General features: G+C 43.4%; 2 protein-coding genes across 2 annotated transcripts; one reads left to right on the forward strand and one right to left on the reverse strand.

Annotated features, from left to right (window-relative positions):
• Positions 1-593: 593 nt before the first annotated feature.
• On the forward strand, positions 594-7,615 carry cpsf3 (cleavage and polyadenylation specific factor 3). Its single transcript, XM_021600132.3, has 18 exons — positions 594-822; positions 1,147-1,210; positions 1,329-1,426; positions 1,700-1,828; positions 2,184-2,361; positions 2,914-3,003; positions 3,220-3,370; positions 3,581-3,756; positions 4,002-4,160; positions 4,617-4,763; positions 4,951-5,103; positions 5,315-5,423; positions 5,527-5,625; positions 5,961-6,055; positions 6,159-6,246; positions 6,527-6,593; positions 6,740-6,836; positions 6,933-7,615. The coding sequence occupies exons 1-18, from the start codon at positions 752-754 to the stop codon at positions 7,032-7,034; spliced, it is 2,073 nt and encodes a 690-aa protein (XP_021455807.1). The 5' UTR covers positions 594-751; the 3' UTR covers positions 7,035-7,615.
• A 2-nt stretch (positions 7,616-7,617) lies between these two features.
• On the reverse strand, positions 7,618-20,297 carry adam17b (ADAM metallopeptidase domain 17b). The gene is made up of 18 exons (XM_021600131.3): positions 19,635-20,297; positions 19,071-19,203; positions 18,758-18,891; positions 18,387-18,475; positions 17,894-18,071; positions 17,066-17,196; positions 16,645-16,731; positions 16,382-16,492; positions 16,138-16,282; positions 15,798-15,889; positions 15,396-15,548; positions 14,993-15,192; positions 14,563-14,666; positions 14,258-14,392; positions 13,833-13,963; positions 10,767-10,934; positions 10,298-10,354; positions 7,618-9,621 (listed from the first exon to the last, which is right to left on the reverse strand). Exons 1-18 carry the CDS (start codon positions 19,894-19,896, stop codon positions 9,199-9,201), a joined length of 2,733 nt encoding a protein of 910 aa, XP_021455806.2. The 5' UTR covers positions 19,897-20,297; the 3' UTR covers positions 7,618-9,198.
• Positions 20,298-20,647: the final 350 nt, after the last annotated feature.

The raw sequence follows: 20,647 nt of genomic DNA on the forward strand, positions 1-20,647 counted from the left end.
TTTGTCTTCATTGCATTCGGTTAAGACAGATCTGTAGTGGTCACTCCATTTTATTTTTAATGATTATGAACAGAACCATTATCTGATTCTGGGGCGGACTGGGACCAAAAATTGCCCCTGGTATTTCTAACACCAGCCAATATTTTTCCTTGAGGCCCCCACACTGCCATTTTGAGGGCACCAATATTAGCGAGATAGTGATAATTTTGAGCCCCAAAAAGTTTGTTAGACAGACCAACTAGGCAAAAAAATGGACCAACCCACATATTCTTGAGTAATCTGTATGTAGCACAATGAAAACAAACTTTTTAAATGACGTCCATAAATGAAAGAGTCCTTTTTCAGAGGATAGATTATAGCAATGTCATTGTGATTATACTGTGCTCTGACTACTATGCCCTAAAATCAGGACCATGTTCAGTTGCCAAACGTTCTCCAACGTTGCTGATAGAAATGTCATAAATACAGCCCACATGATTTCGTGTTTTATATGTTGGAGAAGCATGTTTGTTCTAAATAACATATTTCTACCTGAACGTTACAAAACGTTGTGTGCTCCTGAATGGGCGCCCCATGTTACAACATCGGAACCCATTATAGCAAAGACCATTCCTCGTACGGACATATATCGCTGGACCGGAAGTGTTGTTGTAGTCAGCGTGCGGTTAGTTTCTGTAGGTGTCAGAAGAATGAATTAGTACAATTAATACATAATAAGCATATATATTTTAATTAAATCGTAAGAGAAAATATGGCGGCGAAACGCAAAGCTGATTTATCAGTGCCTGCGGAGGAAAGTGATCAGCTCCTCATCAGACCACTGTGGGTTTATACATTCAACATTTCGTGAGCTTTTTGGCTAGCTAGCTAATTTAGCCCGTCTAACTAGCAATACATGAAGACTGATGCCTGTCTACCTAGTTAGATAAATTATGAATTTGTTCAATGTTACCTAGTATTAGTAGTTGTCCAAAGATGCCACAGTGATTTACCTTTTATACGTATAGATAGCTAGATGGTATTTTCAAGTAGCTACCGTAGCTATGCATTACGTTCATAACGCATAAGATTTTTCTGAATCTGCCAGAACGTCACTGTCTCACAAATGTCATCAGACAGTGATTGACGTCTCTTTCCCTCTCACAGTGGAGCTGGGCAGGAGGTGGGAAGGTCATGCATCATTCTGGAGTTCAAGGGACGGAAAATCATGGTAATATTACGTGCACTCTGCTGTCCCTGTTGAATTTACCATGCATTATGGATTGTATGAGACATTCCAAAATAGAAGTAACCTGATAATTGAGTACAACAACCGTTTTCCTTTGTAGCTGGACTGTGGAATCCACCCAGGATTGGAAGGAATGGATGCTCTTCCATATATTGACTTGATCGATCCTGCTGAGATAGACCTGCTTCTTATCAGCCAGTGAGTATTCCTAATCTCTCATCTGGGTTGTGTTTATTGGGGTCAAGTTCAACTGTAGCAAAACTTTTCACAACCTAAAACATAAACAAATGTTTCTTATATGGACAAGTTCAGAAATAGCTTTATGTTTCTGTGAGTTTTCCTACGTTTTGGGCCTTATAAACACAACCCCATTATATGTTTCCCCAGGTCAGATGAATTAACACACTGAAGACAGTTCAGTGTTCTAATGCACCATATTCAGTTCTCTATAATCTCCTCTCTCTATCTCAGTTTCCACTTGGACCACTGTGGAGCCTTGCCTTGGTTTCTCCAGAAGACCAGTTTCAAAGGAAGGACCTTCATGACCCACGCCACCAAAGCCATTTACCGCTGGCTGCTGTCTGATTATGTCAAAGTCAGGTAGACAAGAGTTTATTAACTTCCAATAACAGCCTGACTTACTTAACTTTAGCCTTTGGCTCCTATAAGGAACATTCCTATAAGGAACATAGGCCATTGACAATGGTCTTACTCGGTTTGTGGAAATAGCAGCGTACTCTACTGTTTCTTTCTTGATAGAGTAGCTGCTAAATGTATTGCCCTGAAGACATGGCTGTAGATTCCTACGTCGACTCCTTTGGCATCTAACTGTTAGACGTCATAAGTCTACACAGCCATGTCTTCAGGGCAAAACAATTGTAGAGATGCCATTATCCATTATGGATGATTCGGGTTCACATTGTGCCCCTGACTGTCTCTGTGTTTTCCCTCCCAGTAACATCTCAGCCGACGACATGCTGTACACAGAGACAGACTTGGAGGAGAGCATGGACAAGATCGAGACCATCAACTTTCACGAGGTGAAGGAGGTGGCCGGCATCAAGTTCTGGTGTTACCATGCCGGTCACGTCCTGGGGGCAGCCATGTTCATGATCGAGATAGCTGGCGTGAAGGTGACTACATTACATTTACATTGACTACTGGGACAGGAAAAGCAACTACAGCTTATTCATCATCTTCTTTGTGAAAGGACCATAAGAAAAGGTTCTTATCATAAATAGTACATGATTTCCCAGAAATACTGTTCTCTCCTGAGCTCAATTTCGAGTCTAATAGCGAAGGGTCTAAATACTTGTGTAAATAAGATATGAATGTTTTTATTTGTAATGCATTTTCAAACAATTCTGGGGTATTGTGTGTAGATTAATGAGGGGGAAATTAATTTAATACATTTTAGAATAAGGCTGTAATGTAACAAAATGTGGAAAAGTGAAGGGGTCTGAATACTTTCTGAATGCACTGTATATAGATTGTATTGTTTACTGTGGCCAGTAGGTGGCACCCATATGCTGGACAAATGTTCCCAATACAATTACATGAGTGAATAATTATTTGAAACAGAAATATATTTTTGTCTATTTACTTTGCTACTGTCTCTTAAAATTGTAGGTTTAAACTAACCTGTCTCCTGTTATCCTTGTTCCTTTGGGTGTCTCTGTCCATAGATCCTCTACACAGGTGACTTTTCCCGACAGGAGGACAGGCATTTGATGGCAGCCGAGATCCCCAGTGTCAAGCCTGACATCCTCATTACTGTGAGTCCCCGCTAATAGTAACATACAACACTAAACACAACTACAATCAATTAATCAATCAGGCAATCAAATTCATTTGTCAGCAGTTGTCACATGGTGCTTTTCGGCAACCCAGCCTAATCACAACCACAAAAAAGCAGCATACTTCACTTTGATTCTCGTGTGATCTTGTTTTCCTAACATGAGGATATGATGTGTATTGCTCTCTGTCCTCAGGAGTCCACGTATGGAACACACATCCATGAGAAGAGGGAGGAGCGGGAGGCCCGGTTCTGCAACACAATCCATGACATCGTCAACAGAGAGGGCCGCTGTCTCATCCCCGTGTTCGCCTTGGGCCGAGCCCAGGAACTGCTGCTCATCCTAGGTGAGATTCTCCAACCAGTTCCCTCTTCAGCCTGCCTTTAGAGCAGGTATCCAGTGACTCTCATTCATGGAAGTGTTCATTAGGAACCAACAGTCACCTGGCCTAATCCAATCAGAAACTTGTTTTAAAACATTTTCTGTTGCGTGCGCTAATGAACACAACCCTTCTCTAATGTGTGTGTGGTTATGTGCCTCTGCGTGTGTGTTTCAGACGAGTACTGGCAGAACCACCCAGAGCTCCATGACATTCCCATCTACTACGCGTCGTCTCTGGCCAAGAAGTGCATGGCCGTCTACCAGACATACGTCAACGCTATGAACGACAAGATCCGCAAGGCCATTAACGTCAACAACCCCTTCGTCTTCAAGCACATCAGCAACCTCAAGGTGGGTGACGTTAATCAGATGAATGTTTGGTAGTGGCATTTTTCAATAATAAAAAAAATATATGTTTATTAGGCACCATAAAGTAGAACACAGGCTGAAACAGGGAGTGACTATCTGAACTTGTCCAATAAGAAACACTCCTTTTCATTTCCTTTTCAAAAAGTTTTACTACGGTGTGCTCTAATGAATTAGCACCTGCTGTGTCCCTCGGTCCATGCTAAGTCTGCTGTACCACTCTCTACCAGAGCATGGACCACTTTGATGACATCGGGCCCAGTGTGGTGATGGCCTCTCCGGGTATGATGCAGAGCGGTCTGTCAAGAGAGCTGTTTGAGAGCTGGTGCACCGATAAGAGGAACGGCGTCATCATCGCCGGCTACTCTGTGGAGGGTACCCTCGCAAAGGTGGGGCTCGGTCTTCAACCCTTCTTAAGACATTTCTCAGTCACACCAAGTCATCACAACCAAAGGAATCCTACAGTGGGGTCTTATTGCGGGCGGCAGGGTAGCCTAGTGGTTAGAGTGTTGGACTAGTAACCGAAAGGTTGCAAGCTCGAATCCCCGAGCTGACAAGGTACAAATCTGTCGTTCTGCCCCTGAACAGGCAGTTAACCCACTGTTCCTAGGCCGTCATTGAAAATAAGAATTTGTTCTTAACTGACTTGCCTAGTAAAATAAAGGTAAAATAAAATAAATAAAAAAATTGCAAGCCAAGCTTTGTTGTGATCAAGTATTTTTAGCGTCATCAAATGAAAGATAAACATGGACACAATTTTTTTTAAATCAAGTCATTTCCAGCCGTGCTAAGATTCATCACTCTGTGTGTGTGAGCTGACTGTTCCTCTGTGACTCTATCCTCAGCACATTATGTCAGAGCCAGAGGAGATCACCACCATGTCAGGCCAGAAGCTGCAGCTGAAGATGTCTGTGGACTACATCTCTTTCTCAGCCCACACTGACTACCAACAGACCAGCGAGTTCATCAGGGCTCTCAAACCCCCTCATGTGGTAAATAGACACACTCCGTCGGCCGTTAAATGAGTCAGATCTTATCTTACGGGCCGTAATCAAATGGTAAATGCCAACGGGACACAGTTCCACAAGGAAGTGTGCTTGGGCCTCTCTTTTTTTCCCCCTGTTATACTTCAATGACTTGAGCCTGCTCGTGTGACATATTTCTTTGTCCCGCCTGCAGATCCTGGTGCACGGGGAGCAGAATGAGATGGCCCGTCTGAAAGCTGCTCTGATCAGGGAGTACGAGGACAATGATGAGGTCCACATCGAGGTGCACAACCCCCGCAACACTGAGGCCGTCACACTCAACTTCAGAGGAGAGAAGTTGGCTAAGGTGAGCCCATCCTCCACTCTCTCTCTCTAGCGGTCTCCTACTGTAATATCATTTATTGGGAGAATTAGACTGAATTGAGTTAGACTTTATCCATTGGCATCAAGCGGAATTATCAAAGATTTTTTATAGTGTGTACAACTGAGGCGATTTGTGTCTTCCAAACACTTGTGGTGTGTGTATGTATACTGACTGTTGCTGTTCTGTCCCATAGGTGATGGGCTCCCTGGCTGATAAGAAGTGTCAGCAGGGTCAGAGGGTGTCTGGGATCCTGGTCAAACGCAACTTCAGCTACCACATCCTCACCCCTTCAGATCTGTCCAGTCAGTACTGATTCACTATCTAACTGTGTGTGTGCAAGCGTCCGTCCGTGTGTGTCCACATGTGTGTACTACCGTGTGTATGAGCTCTTCTCTCTGTCTCCAGACTATACAGACCTGGCCATGAGCACAGTGAAGCAGACCCAGGCCATTCCCTTCACTGGACCCATCTCTCTGCTGGCCAGCCATCTACGCAACCTGGCAGGTGGGTTTCTACAGACCTCTGCTCACCTTGTTGGACATTTAGGCACACTGGTCAATCAACACCAACAACTGCTGATTGATTCCGGATCGGACAAATGTGGAAGCCAACAAAATATCACTCCCAACAAATGGCAACCAACAGACGAGCGGGGAACACCTAGCGAATTGAGTTTTTGTTGCAGGTGTTATTAGAGTTTGTTGTGGGAGTGTGCCAGTTGCTTTACAGTAGTGGTTACATTGGGCTGTTTTCAAAGCCACTGTAAAGCTGTCACTTATAACCAGGGTCTGGAGTTTTTCTCGGTACTGTCTGACTATACAAACCCGCTTGTCTTTTAGGGGATGTGGAGGAGGTGGAGTCTGCAGAGAAAATCACACTCAGGATCTTCAAGAATGTCACACTGGTGCATGAAGCTGGCATGGTGGTTTTAGAGGTGAGATACTGAATAAAATGGGAAAGTTGCTCGAATTTTGCAACCCTATAGGAGAGGGTGTGAACATTAGCTAACTGGTTTTGTATTGGTGCTGTGTGCGCAGTGGATCGCCAACCCTCTGAATGACATGTATGCTGATGCGGTCACCACAGTGGTTCTGGAGGTCCAGTCCAACCCTAAAGCACAGAAAGGTCAGTGAAGAAAGTCCAACGTTATCTCTATCATGGGACCGGTGAAGAAATCTGAGCGCTTAAAGTCAGTTTTCACATGTCTGTTCTCGTGTAGTATAGTGAGTACAAGACTGGTAAAATACTACGACACAGGGTTCGTTTTGTGAAGAAAAGAGGTGTGCTACCTAGGTCAGCGAACGTGTTCTAACATTATCTCTGCGTTATGGCCTATCGTTACAGTATGTTTCATGTCTTTGTGCTTGTCCCTTCCCTTGCTGATGTTCATTTCTTCATCCTGTAGTTATGGAGCACAAGAAAGAAGGTATAGAACTGGATGTTTTCCAGCAGAGGCTGGAGATTATGCTTCTGTAAGTTCCACCCCCTATTCACGTTTTCTATATTCACACACACACACACACGCCTGTCATGGGTCAACAGGAAGGTTGTGAATGTGTATCAAAATGTAACGGATAGAATCGCTTCTCTGAGACATTTGAAATCTTTCCCTCAACAGTGACATGTTTGGGGAGGACTGTGTGGACTTCAAAGACAATAAGAACCTGACAGTAACAGTGGATGGGAATACTGCCTTCATCTGCCCAGAGACCAGAGTGAGGATTTAGTGGATATGTCTGTCTCTCTCTCTTTCTCTGTGTGTGTGTGTGTTCTCCTCTGACCTGGTTCTCCCCCGTCTGTCTGTTGTGCAGACGGTGCAGTATGAGGAGGGCAGTGCTGAAGATGAGACCCTGAGAGAGATGGTGGAGCTGGCTGTGCAGAGGCTCTATGATGCTCTCAACCCTGCCATCTGAGGAGAGTCATCCACCTCCTCCCCTCTCTCTCTCCCTGGACAGGCAGCCTGTCCCAGAAGCAATAGGCACGGCCCAACACACCGGAGTTCCCAAACAGCATCACCCAGAGGCACTTGCCCGCTTTCCTTTACGGGCAGTGCAGTACTGACATGGTCTATATGAAGAGTGTTCCTGTGCATTATTAATTGATATGCGTATGTTAGCCGGGCAATGATTACAGTGGATATATTCTACATGTTGTCCCAGTACTTGTATTGACATTGCCCCCTCTGTTTCATTCCTCTGTAATTCTAGCTGCCTTATCACATAAAGGAAGAATCTGTGTTTGGGAAAGTGTAGATTCCACAGGAATCAAACCGCCGTTGAATTCTCAACGTGTAGACTTTGTATATTTGCATTATGCATTGCATTGACAAAATTTGTTTTAAATAAAGTAATTAAGGACTGCTGGCCACATTTCTGAACTAATATTGCAGGTTTATAAAGTAGTTATTTCTGTGAATATGTTCTGAAATATTGAGAAGTGCAGCAATGTGAGCAATTTAATAAAATGGGTAAATTTCACTGCCAACGTAAAACAACGTTTTCTGAGTGTCTGACATTTTAATATATAGCCATTGCAACACCTGAAGACAACCTACCTGAGGCATGATACAAGTTAATCACAAATCCAGATATACAATACTTGTAGGGCGCTGTTGGGGCTTTCTTTCAAAGAATAAATCATATTCTGTATGTGAGAGCATAAAATACAAAGAAATTCTTTGTTAACTCTGTTAAACCCAGAACAGGTTGGTGAGATGTCTGGCAGGAGTTCACAATGAAACTAACTACCAGATAATATGGCACATAAAGGTAGCTAATACAACAATACATTTTAAAACATCGGATGAGATAGTGGCCAAAGCCAGAATTGGACGATTATATTATATAACTGGCTCGTATGAGGCTAGAAATAGACATCTTGCTGATTGTCACAATTGTCATATGAAAGCATACAAATGGTATCAAAAACACTTTCCGCAATTAAGAGTTGAGTAACAATTAGAGTTTTGTCAATCTTGCATATCAGACTCTGTAATGGTCAGATCTATCTCCATGCATAAGACACCATACAGGTCTGGTTTGACAAATTACCTAATAACAGTCAGGATTTAATGAAGTAAACTGGGCGGGACTTCCAACTTTATTGGCTGATCCCTTCTGGTGACCCTGTTGGAGAAAGAAAGCTTCTGGTGACCCTGGAAGAAAATGGATTCCCTCAGAACGGAGACACCCTCAATGGCTATAACGGCACAGGTACAAAAATGAGCCCATCTATCTCTGAGTAATACTGGTTCAGGCTACGGTTCACAGAATTGAAAAGTAAACATTATGCTGGTTTTGTTATTAGTTACAGCCAACCAGGCTCACCCAACAAATGAAATACTTGGTAACAGTTTTGTAGACTTTTCCATGATAAATTAATTCCACCCTACCCCCCAGGTTACATGTCACGGTTACAAAGAGCCAAGCGGTAAACTAGTGTTATATTGCTGTGCCACAAAGTACATTAACTCGCACCAGGCCAATGATATTACAGACATAGCCACAGTACTGCTGGTGATGTATGCATAAGGGTGTTAAAGCATATATTTGCTGACCTATTTTCAAACTGTGCCAAAAGTGTCACTGTCAACCAACTCAACTACATACATGGAGGCATGGTGCAACATGTTCATGTGCCAGGCTGTGCAAGTGAGCAGCTCAGGATATCTTAAACGATACATCATCTGAAACCAGAACATCATCAATATGACCTGGTCGTAGCAAGACAATTCTAGACGTGATCGTTTCATCTATGAAAGATTGACTATGTTGATTTCTAATTTCAGTTTGGAAGAATTTGGCTTTTCAATGCTCAGTAGGTTTCATTTTAGCCCAGTGGATCCTATTTTCAACTGAAGCTGCTCTCCAACTTCATATAATACCTTATATAACTCAGCCCACATATAGTATCAGACAAGTCCAGCTTGTTTTACTCTGTGGTCTGACATTCAGTGGTGATTGGGTGAGCATCCTCTCCCACGCTCTGTCCTCTCCTCCTCCAGTCTCTTTCTCTCCCTTTATCAGTCTCCTCTGTGTTAAAGAGCCCTCTGTATCTCTCTCGCTTCGCCTCCCTTTCTCAGCACTCTGTCTCCTTGCTGTTGATGCGGATGCGGGCCTGTCTCTGGAGTCTGAAGGACAGGGCCTTGTCACTGCGTCGGGCCAGGGGCCCACGCTCTGTCAGATCCTCAAAGGAGTGTGGAGCCGAACTCCCCATGGGAAAGTCGCCCTCCAAGGCCTCTTCATCCAGGTGGGAGTCAAAACTGGGGTCCTCCTGGATGGTGGCCATGCGTGGGCTCTCCAGGGGGGGGAGGGGACTCTGGCTAGGGCTGGGAGTGGAGGTTGGGACTTGGGCCCCAGGGGTTCGAGCTGGAGTTGGGGCTTGGATGGGGGGAGTGCTGGTCTGCTGGGGGCCAGAGGCCTGGAAGCGCAGGGCTGAAATGGCAGGGGGTTTGAAGATCCGTACGGAGGCTGACTCCAGACTGCTCATAAACTCTGCATTCTGGAGACACACAGGGTCAAAGCCAAGGGTCAGAAAACCAAGATGACTACAGTGTATAATTTGTATATACGGTACCAGTCAAAAGTTTGGACACACCTACTCATTAAAGGGTTTTTCTTTATTTTTTACTATTTTCAAAACTATGAAATAACACATATGGAATAATGTAATCAAAAAAAGTGTTAAAAGTGTTAAGGGCTAATTGACCAAGAAAGAGAGTGATTGAAGTGCTGCATCAGATGACCTGGCCGTCACAATCACCTGACCTCAACCTAATTGAGACGGTTTGGGATGAGTTGGAATGCAGAGAAGGAAAAGCAGCCAACAACTCCTTCAAGACTGTTGGAAAAGCATTCCAGGTGAAGCTGGTTGAGAGAATGCCAAGAGTGTGCAAAGCTGTCATCAAGGCAAAGGGTGGCTATTTGAAGAATCAAACATTTTAAATATATTTGTTTAACACTTTTTTGGTTATTACATGATTCCATATGTGTTATTTCATAGTTTTGATGTCTTCACTATTATTCTACAGTGTAGAAAATAGTAAAAATAAAGAAAAACCCTTGAATGAGTAGGTGTTCTAAAACTTTTGACTTGTACTGTGTGTGTGTGTGTGTGTGTGTGTGTGTATACTGTGTGTGTGTGTGTGTGTGTGTCATATGAATCAAACAATACTTACACTCGGAAAAAGCAGAGACTTGGTGGTCTGTTCATACTGCTGATCCAGTTTTTTATCCTGTAAGTGGGAAAAACATGTTAGATGTGATAATAACATGTGACGGGTACTATATAACATGTTACATGTACTATATAATAACATGTGACAGGTACTATATAATAAAAGGATAATAACATGTGACGGGTACTATATAATAACATGTGACAGGTTGTTATTATATAGTACATGTACAGTATTAGGTGATTGATGACAACACTCAGAATGTCTGAGTATGGGCATCTAATGTATTATTGTGTGTTAAGAAAAAAAAACTACAGTTCCCACAATGCAACACACAACGTGGCTGTGGATCTAATGCCTTGCTTGGCTACACACCAATGTATTTTGCTAGCTCAAGAATCTTGTAATCACAAGTAGCTAAACCTATGCCCCAGTTTGTCATTCATCAAGGAACAAACATAACACCTACCACACAGTGAACCAGGATGCTGAGGGGGACCCAGAAGACCAAGGAGAAGACCACCACAGAGCCCACGATGTTGTCCGCCAAAAACTTCCGAAACGTGTTGATGTCCAGCTTGTCAATGAAATCCCACAGCCTCTCAATGACATCCTGAACTTGCTTCATACATTTACCCTGAATAAGACAAAAATATCACATGCTAGTTACAAAACCATAGAAATAGAATTACTCAAGAATAGAAAGAAGGCCCTCGGACCACAGCAATCCAGAAATGAAAACTGTACATCCATGCAAGACTTGTTGCTAGATGTGACCGAAATAGCTGTAAGTTGCAATAGAAGTATTGTTGTTGGTTAATTTACTCCAATTAGGGCAGGGATGGTAGGGTATGGGGGGAAAGTATAGAGATTTTTTACATTTTTTTATTAATAAGGGGATTAGAAATTATGCAAACAATTAAATTGATAAAGATGATCTACCCCCCACCCCCTAAAAAATACATTTAAAGAAAACTTTTCTAGTTGTTGTACATAGAAGGTTAAGAAGCATCCACTTATCATCAACAATCTTTCTTTTTTATTTTCTTCTGGGATACACTCAAAATGCCTGTTCTAGTGATTCCATTTATATGTGCAAAACCAACCAAGTGAAAGGGGATATAATATCGATATATAATACAGTAGAGCAGGTATTCCCAAACTGAGGTAAGGGCGCAATGCCAAATAAAAATGTGATTCACATTTAAAAACATATATAAAATAGATTTTAAAAAACAATTCAAACAGTCCATTTAGTAAGGCCCGCGTCCATAGAGACACATACCAACTCTACTGGTAGTACTGCTAGTACTGGTTGCAGATGGGCCTCGGCACGCCCATGTAGATATTCCATTAAAAAAATCAGCTGTTTCCAGCTACAATATTCACAACATTAACAATATTTACACTATATTTCTGATCAATTTGATGTTATTTGAATGGACACATTTTTTTAACATTTTCTTTCAAAAACAAGGACATTTCTAAGTGACCCCAAACTTTTAAACGGTAGTGTATACTGGGAGTAGTGCCTTTCCTCAGCCACAGTGTGTTATATGTGGAAAAAGTACTATCTCACAACTTGCAGACATCTAGAAACAAAACATGCCAATTTGAAAATACAGATAATTAAGACGACTTTTGAGTAGTAAGACGTATAAAAGCAACAGATACCATTAACAAGAAGGAACTAGAAGCGTCTTATATGGTGAGTTACCGTGTGGCTAGGACAGGCAAGCCCCATACTATTGTGGAGGACTTAATTCTTCCTGCTGCCGCGGATATGGCTGGGACAATGCTGGGGGAAGAGGCCAAAAAAACTATATAGACAATGTCTTCATCAAACACTGTTTCCCGACACATCAGTGACTTGGCAGGAGATGTTCTGAAACAATTACTGCTTCGCATACAAGCCAGTGAATTCTATGCGTTACAACTGGATGAGGTAAAAGTTGTGGCGGACCTGGCACAGCTCCTGGTATATGTCTGTTATGTTAATGAGGGGTCAATTAAGGACGACACCCTCTTCTGCAAACCACTGGAAACCAGGACAACAGGAGAGGATGTTTTTAAAGTACTGGACAGCTTTGTGACATCAAATGGACTTTGGTGGTCAAGATGTGTTGGTATCTGTACTGATGGAGCAAAAGCCATGACAGGGAGACATAGTGGAAGGATAACGCGCGTGCAAGCAGTTGCTCCCGACCCATTTGGGTACACTGCAGCATCCACCGAGAGGCTCTTGCTGCCAAAGGAATGCCTGACAGCTTGAAAGACATTTTGGACACTACAGTGAAAATGGTTAACTTTGTTAAAGCAAGGCCCCTGAACTCTCGTGTATTTTCTGCACTTTGCAATGACATGGGCAGCGACCATGTAACGCTTTTACAACATACAGAAGTGCGCTGGTTATCAAGAGGCAAAGTATTGACACGTTTTTAAAAAATTGAGAGACGAGCTTAAAGTTTTCTTGACTGACCATCATTTTTCACTTGTCTGACCACTTGCACGATGACGAGTTTCTCACACGACTGGCCTATCTGGGTGATGTTTTTTCTCTCCTGAATGATCTGAATCTAGGATTACAGGGACTCTACGCGACTATACTCAATGTGCGGGACAAAATTGAGGCTATGATTAAGAAGTTGGAGCTCTTTTCTGTCTGCATTAACAAGGACAACACACAGGTCGTTCCGTCATTGTATGATTTTTTTGTGTGCAAATGAACTCAAGCTCACGGACAATGTCAAATGTGATATAGTGAAGCACCTGAGTGAACTGGGTGTGCAATTACGCAGGTACTTTTCCGAAACTGATGACACAAACAACTGGATTTGTTATCCCGTTCATGCCCTGCCTCCAGTCCACTTACCGATATCTGAACAAGAGAGCCTCATCAAAATTGCAACAAGCGGTTCTGTGAAAATTGAATTTCATCAATAATTTCTTGCCTTAGCAAAATCGCGCTGTTAAGACACTGATGCCCTTTGCAACCACGTACCTATGCGAGAATGGATTCTCGGCCCTCAATAGCATGACAACTAAATACAGGCACAGACTGTGTGTGGGAAATGATTTAAGACTGAGACTCTCCAATACAACCCAACATTGCAGAGATATATGCATCCTTTCAAGCACACCCTTCTCATTAACCTGTGGTGAGTTATTCACGATGTTCTATGAACAAATAAGGTTTTATATGCAAGATGGTTTAATAAAGAGCAAAATGATTGATTATTATTATTATATTATTATATGTGCCCTGTTCCTATAAGAGCTCTTTGTCACTTCCCATGAGCCGGGCTGTGACAAAAAAACTCACACTCATTCTTATTTTTAATAAATGTATTGTATAGTGTGCATGTGGCAGGCTTACAATGATGGCAACAAAAAAAAAAACAATTGAAAGTGCACTGACCCTGATGCTAGAGGGGGTCCGCAGCTAGAGGTTGAATGTCTGAAGGGGTACGGGACTATAAAACGTTTGGGAACCACTGCACTAGAGGGTAAGGGTCAGAGGTCAGGTGTCACTTACTGCTCCGTCACAGAAGCCCACGGTGCAGGGTTTCCCCTTGCGGAGGTAGATGAATTCCCCGCCGTCATCCTGGAATGGGGCGCACACTCCACTGGTGCTTCGACAGCACACTTTACATGACGAGTTGGTTTCTAGAGAGGGTAGGAAGAACACAGTGTAGTAAAAAAATTGTTTTTATGTATTCATATTATGAGTAAAAGGCATCTTTAATAAAGCAGAACACTTAGCGTATACAGGTTCTATGTGGCTCAGTTGGTAGAGCATGGCGCTTGTAATGTCAGGATCGTGGGTACAATTCCCGCCGAGGCAACCCATGCAAAATTCAATGCGAAAAACTGCTTAATGGCATATGATATTATATTATGTCTTGAGGTTGGATTAGTCCACTACAGCCTTTAAAAGGAGGGGTGGTGAGGGGAGTGTACCATTGCAGGCGCAGGACTGCAGGTTCTTGACGGCCTCACAGAAAGGGATACATACACCGTCCAGACACTCTCCGTTGTCCAAACACACAGTCTTGTCAGGGGCGTTCTCAGGAGACGGACACTCACTACTGTTGCCTGGGAACAAAAATATGACATTGTCATTGTTCATAAAAGGACATAGAAATAACAAAGAACTAAGACATATTTCATTGTTTCACTCTCATGTTTTATTAGGGCTTGTAGACATGAGGATGGTGTAGTGGTGGGGCTCCCTTTCTGGGGGGTATCAGGTGATATCAACCTACCTGTGCAGTAGGACTTGCCCTTACAGGTGGCACTGATGGGCTCCTGGCACACCTTGCCCTCCCGCTCATACTGGCACTGCTTACAGCATGCACTGTTCCTGTCACTACATCGAGAGAGAGAGAAAGAGAGAGAGAGGTTCTAGTGGTAGGATTCTGACAACATTTGGTGGTCGTTTATGATATGTTGTAAGAATGTTATAAAGAATGATTCTTCTCTGTGATATCACCCTGAGAGAGCGAGAGCGAGAGCGAGAGCGATATCATGGTAATACAGGGTGATATCACAGAGAGAAGATTAATTCTTTATAACATTCAATCAACATATCACACACTACCACCAAATGTTGTCAGAATCCTACCACTGTTCCTAGAACCTAAGTGGGTGTGGTGTGCAGGTATCCGGGGGTTGGTGGTTCCAGAGAGGGCTCACCTGCACTTGGCTGTGGGGCGGAGCTTGCAGTCGGAGGTACAGCAGCGGTCGTCGTTGATGTGCAGCAGTCCCGGGTCACACTCCTCACCCTGTTCCACCCTGCTGTTCCCACACACGTTACTGTTCCTCTCCCTGAAGCACACTGGAGCCTTGTTCCTCAGACGCTTCACAATGGAGATCTTACTGCAGTTGGAGAAAAGCTGGGGACACAAAACAAGGTCAAGAGCCGTGTCCGAAACTGGCACCCTATTTCCTCCATTGCGCACTACTTCTGACCAGAGCCCTTTGGCCTAGGGTGCCGTTTCGGACACATCCATAATCATTCTTGGTATAATGAAGACTTAAGGTTTGCTTAAGATTGATGTTTGGTTTGTCGAGTGGGGAAAAAGGAGGGTATTTGAACCTTGTTGTTGACGTGGTCTCCGCTCACAGCGATGGGGTACATGACGTATTTGCCCCCCTGGTCTTCCCTGGGAGCACAGTAGGGGATGTTATCAGGGTCGTGCTCTGCCCCAAAGTTATGGCCCAGCTCGTGAGTTGTCACCAGGTCTGCCTCCTGAGGACAAACCATAAGAAAAGGTAATATTAGTGAAATATGATGGTGCCTATTCCAGCCAGAAATAATAGGTATTGCCTTTGTGTACATTTGGATGTTCCAAATTCGAAGCCTCTTTTTTTTTAAGTTGCAGGGGCGGTCTCCCAGACTCAGATTAAGCCTAGTCCTGGACTAAAATGAATGCCCAGTGGAGAATTGTTTTTCTGTCCAAGTCTAAGTTTATTCTGTGTCTGGGTCTCATAAACCCACCTTGGTCAGAATAGTTTTCCCATAGTTCTTAGTGCTGGTGAGCCCAGTGTTGAGATAAATAGCTCTCGTCTCAGGCGAAGACGGAGGGCACTCTGATGACAAGAGAAGGCAAACATGTTCCAATATCAGTTTACCTACGTCAGAGTTGTGGTCAAGGTTAATGTGTTGACGGGAGGCTTATTATCCGTCCCAAAATGGAACCCCATTCCCTATATAGTGCACTACTTTGGACCAGCGCCTTATGGGCCTGGGAGAATAGGGTGCCATTTAGGACATGGGACTTGCTCAAAAGTAGTACAATACATAGGGAATGGGGTGCTATTTGGGGACGCAACCTTACTCTCTGAGCAGAGGCCCCCAGGGATGCCCTGTCTGGAGGGGGCCACGTAGGCCAGGCCCAGGGTCCCCTCGTCAAAGTCCTGGTAGGTGAACAGGTGAGCCAGACACACCTTGGACGCGTTGTCTGCTATGTCCACACTGAATTGCTGCGATGAGAACGCAGAGGGAATATATCACGGCCTATTATCATACAGTATACGACTACTCTGATGTCATTACTCAGATGATTAAAACATGCTGCTCACCTCCAAGAGCTTCTTCACGTCCCAGACATCCTTACCCTCTACGGGACTTCCCCTCATGTTGAAGTGGGCCTCCCCCGGGGGTACACGGGTGGGGACCTTCTCAATGATGATCTACATTGAGGATTAAAGATTGAGAATGATGGGGAAGGAAGAATTGATCATCAATCCCACCTCGTGGTAATTTTTTTTTTTTAAGGACAGTGATCATATGTTCCTGGCAGCATGGCAACGGGGTAGTTCTCAGCCTGTCTCAGCTAACTCACCTGTTGGATCTGAACCCCGTATCCTTTATACTCGTCATCCCACGACGTCGACCTGTAGATGTCATCCACGCGGTCAATCAGCTCGATCTGACCGACCAATCACAAACAGGGAGAAAGGTAGGTGGTGTTTTTCCACATACAACCATCAAGCCAAAGACCACCCCAAACAACATAATATGCATCCCAAATGGCATCCCATTTCCTTTATAGTGCACTACTTTTGACCAGAGCGAAATGGGTTAAATGAGGAAGACACATTTCAGTTGAATGCATTCAGTTGTACAACTGACGAGGTATCCCCCTTTGTCTATAGGCCCTGGTCAAAAGAAGGGGCAACTGCATAGGGAGTAGTGTACTACTTTTGACAAGAGTGCCATTTGGGACACACATAACATCACATCTTACTAAACAGCGCCCCCACCAGGTAGTTGAGGGTAGTGCTCTCCTCGCCACGGCCCATCTCTTGGAAGAAGCGATGGTCAGCCACCAAGAGTAAAGGACAGGTGTTCTTCCTGTGGTCATGAACCTGTCTCTTCTCTCTGACCAGGGGCTCTGTGGATGAGTGGAGAGGAGATCATGTTTCATTGCCCGTCAGTGCCATTGTCAAGCTGAACTACACACCACTTTTATTTTCTACACTACACTACCCTAAACAGAGCATTGGGCAGATTCAAGCTGTCAATTTCACAAATATATTGCAATTAGACATCTCATGCCATACAATTAACAACAGCAACTGAGATCACTGAGTGTTTCTCATAAAGAGTGATTTGGTTCTCACACCATAACTGCAGGGAACATGGCTATGTCGTCATCATCATGGGTCTGCCATTACAGCAAACTTAAAGTATATGTTGTATTTTATTTAACTAGGCAAGTCATTTAAGCTAGTATGAATAACGGATGAGGATATGATTATTAATTTAACAGACACTGACAATGTGACCAGGGCTTCTGGATAGCCTGGTAAGTGAATATGTTTAGTTTGTATATTCAATCATATTAAAATAGCATACATTGGGTTGCATTAGATGGAGTGGTCACTACATGTGGTTTGGACTTATGAGGGACAGGATTTTACTGTGATCATTATTTGGGAAAGCTCCACCCCACATTCTTCTCTTGTAGTCAACTATGAGTTCAACCTACTCAACCTTCACCTCCTACTCTCCCCCCACACTCACTCTCTCCCTCGTGCTCCCCTACTCACCCTCTCCGTCTTCACCCTACTTCCCTCTCTCCCACGTACCTTCCTCCTCATCCTCCAGTCTAGCTGATCTCATACTCTCAGGCAGCAGGTCATTGGAGTCAGCCTTCACGTAGCCACAGACCTTGGGCGAGGCCAGTCGGCTGATGTTCCTTATGTGCTCAGGACGGTATACCAGCAAACGGCCATCGGGGGGCGCCGACGTAAATCTCCACAGGGGCTGAGAAAGGACAGGGAGTCAAAAACAAAAGGGGGTATTTTGACACTTTATTGAGACAGTATGGGAATCAGAAGAGGATTCAGGCAGGTGAGAGAAACATTGGGAAGGGTGGACACAGGGATTGAGCCCTGGTCTCCGGTGGGGAGATTTGTATATGTGACATATGCCAGGAGTGTTACCACAGCTCTGCCCAGAAAGGAAGATTTTATATGATTATATACAAAATATTCCTCACACACACTGATACTTTTCACAGTAGATTGTCATATTGTTGTAATATCACAATCTGCTGTTAAAAATAGTGTGATACCATACCTCAATGTTGTACTCTGCTCCGTCAGTGAGGATGTGTGCCGAGAAGTCATTGTCATCAATATGCGCCTGCACTCTAGAGTTCTCCTCCCCTTCAAATGGACAACACTCAGTAAACAACTATGATGAGAAACACCACAAAATATAAACATGGGACAAAGCCAAATTCCTAAGGCACTAAGAGACGTTAAAGTGATAGTTTACTCCAAAATCAGATGTTAGCCAAATGTTTTCAGACCTCAAAAGTGGTCCAAGGTTGATGAGTCCAGATGATACTGGTAGGCAACCTTTTATAATCAATGTAGCACTTTAAAGCCCCATAATGGACCTCAATCTGGTGGCTTCGGAGCCCAACCATGTGGTGTCCGTCTTACCTATGACATGGCCGGTGAAGAAGTTCTGTCTGTTGACCTCGTAACTGTCCTCCTGTCCATCCTCATCCACGAACACAGCGCTGAAGTCCTCTGTGAACAGCTCCGTGTTGGTCCTCAGATACAGCTTGAAATGCCTAGCACACAAACAGAGTAAGAAACAGGGTGAAAGTAAATCACAAAGATCATTAATAAGATCCGTGACTAGTGCAACTGAGGCATTGACATTTGATTTGCATCCCAATGGAACCCTAGTCCCTATATAGTGCACTACTTTTGACCAGGGCCCGTAGGGACACAGCCGTGGAGTTCCTACCTCTGTAAGGCAGTGAAGCTGAGATGTCGTTCCACGTGGGTCTGTGTCTGGAGGTCCCGCCGCCGGACCGAGTGAGTCTGGAGACTGGCGAGGGGCAGCACCTCAAAGTCTGAAAGCATGGAACTGAGGAAGTCTGAAACAAAGGCAGAGGATAACAGAACAGATAAGTACAGAACACATTTTCCTGACTAAATGCCACCAACACAAGAACGTTCATTAACCAACCTATTCAACCTAAAACTATTCAGTTTTATTCGATTCCATCAGAACAGTTCTCCCATAACACATCAAGTGCCAGGGGGGTTAACCCCGGAGTTATACTATTATTGCTGCCATAATTGCTATATTGGCGCGTACAAGTGGTTGAATATAGTCTCACATGCAGTCTGAAATACTTTTTCCTTCAGATGTTATTTCCATATGGAAAATACTATTATGATGTATTCTTTGGCAACTGTTATGTGTGTGGGATGTTTGGTTTGTGACCATCCCCATCTCGAATAGCATAAACTCATGACATCTGTTTAACTGAAAATCAAGTTAGCCTAGGCTCTCTCCACTCACCATATTCAGGATCTACAACCTCCGCAGGCGGCTTTGTTGCACCATTCGTTAAAAATAGAGAAACTATAAATAAAAAGACTATCTGCATATCGGTATTTATGGGTGGAACGTGTAAAAAAAAAGAAAAAATCCATACACTGGTCAAAAAACTGTTTCCACAGTATGTGTTGTATCGGGATAATCTCTCCAAAAGCCCACTAATTGAGGTGTTTCCGAATTCCCAAGGCAGGGAACAATTTAACAAAATTGGTACGGTGACCATGTAACAAAATTGGTACGGTGACCATGTAAGCAAAACATTCAGTTGTTCTGCAACTATAACCGATTGTTAAAAGTCGGACTTCTAGTTTCGGCAAAAATATTTGTTCTTGAAAACCAGCTCCCGCATACCCGGAAGTGTTGTGACAGAAAAAAAAATCACATTACAGTTGTTCACTTTACATTAACATGACGCGTAGCCTACACACTATTTTCACCGCAATCTATCCCCTGTTGTAGACTAATTTTACCCCCCAAAAATTTTTAAATTGTTCTTCTGTAGATCTGTGTTCGGAGGATCTTGCAGAACATTTTTGCTTCAGTCACTGCAGCTCTTACATAAGGATAATAAAGCTTTAGCAGCAGTAGAGGGATTGCAAACCCGAGCGACATCTGGGCTGATCTATTTTTAATGCTTGGACATCCCATTTTAACGTCTAACATTTGCGTTTAAAATCCCAACCATATGCCTAGGCCTTGGTAGTAGTGTATGTATAGACCTATTTTGTCAACGTGAAATTACTGTCATTTTTACTTTCAAATAAGATTTTCTGGGGGCCCATTCACTGGCAACGCTGAAATAACCATGAAATAACTTATCTTATACAGTAACACGCCCATTACAGTTACCTTACATATTATATTCTTGCACAAATATACATTATGTAATAAGCACTTGATCAAATTAAGTAGGCCTACGCTATGATGTACAGGTAACTGCCAAAATAAAGAAAACACTTTATTAATTGAAGGAT

The sequence above is a fragment of the Oncorhynchus mykiss genome, chromosome 4 (assembly GCF_057628025.1).
Source record: "Oncorhynchus mykiss isolate SJ-2025 chromosome 4, ASM5762802v1, whole genome shotgun sequence".
NCBI lineage: Eukaryota > Metazoa > Chordata > Actinopteri > Salmoniformes > Salmonidae > Oncorhynchus > Oncorhynchus mykiss.

Excerpts from the sequence above, each read along its gene's own strand:
- cpsf3 (XM_021600132.3), top strand. The coding sequence starts at position 752 with ATGGCGGCGAAACGCAAAGCTGATTTATCAGTGCCTGCGGAGGAAAGT. Across the intron at positions 5,626-5,960 it reads CCATCTACGCAACCTGGCAG|GGGATGTGGAGGAGGTGGAG; the intron begins GTGGGTTTCTAC and ends CTTGTCTTTTAG. Across the intron at positions 6,594-6,739 it reads AGGCTGGAGATTATGCTTCT|TGACATGTTTGGGGAGGACT; the intron begins GTAAGTTCCACC and ends TTCCCTCAACAG.
- adam17b (XM_021600131.3), bottom strand. The coding sequence starts at position 19,896 with ATGGTCACCGTACCAATTTTGTTAAATTGTTCCCTGCCTTGGGAATTC. Across the intron at positions 15,549-15,797 it reads GGAAAACTATTCTGACCAAG|GAGGCAGACCTGGTGACAAC; the intron begins GTGGGTTTATGA and ends GTTTGTCCTCAG. Across the intron at positions 9,622-10,297 it reads AGTCTCTGCTTTTTCCGAGT|AATGCAGAGTTTATGAGCAG; the intron begins GTAAGTATTGTT and ends GTGTGTCTCCAG.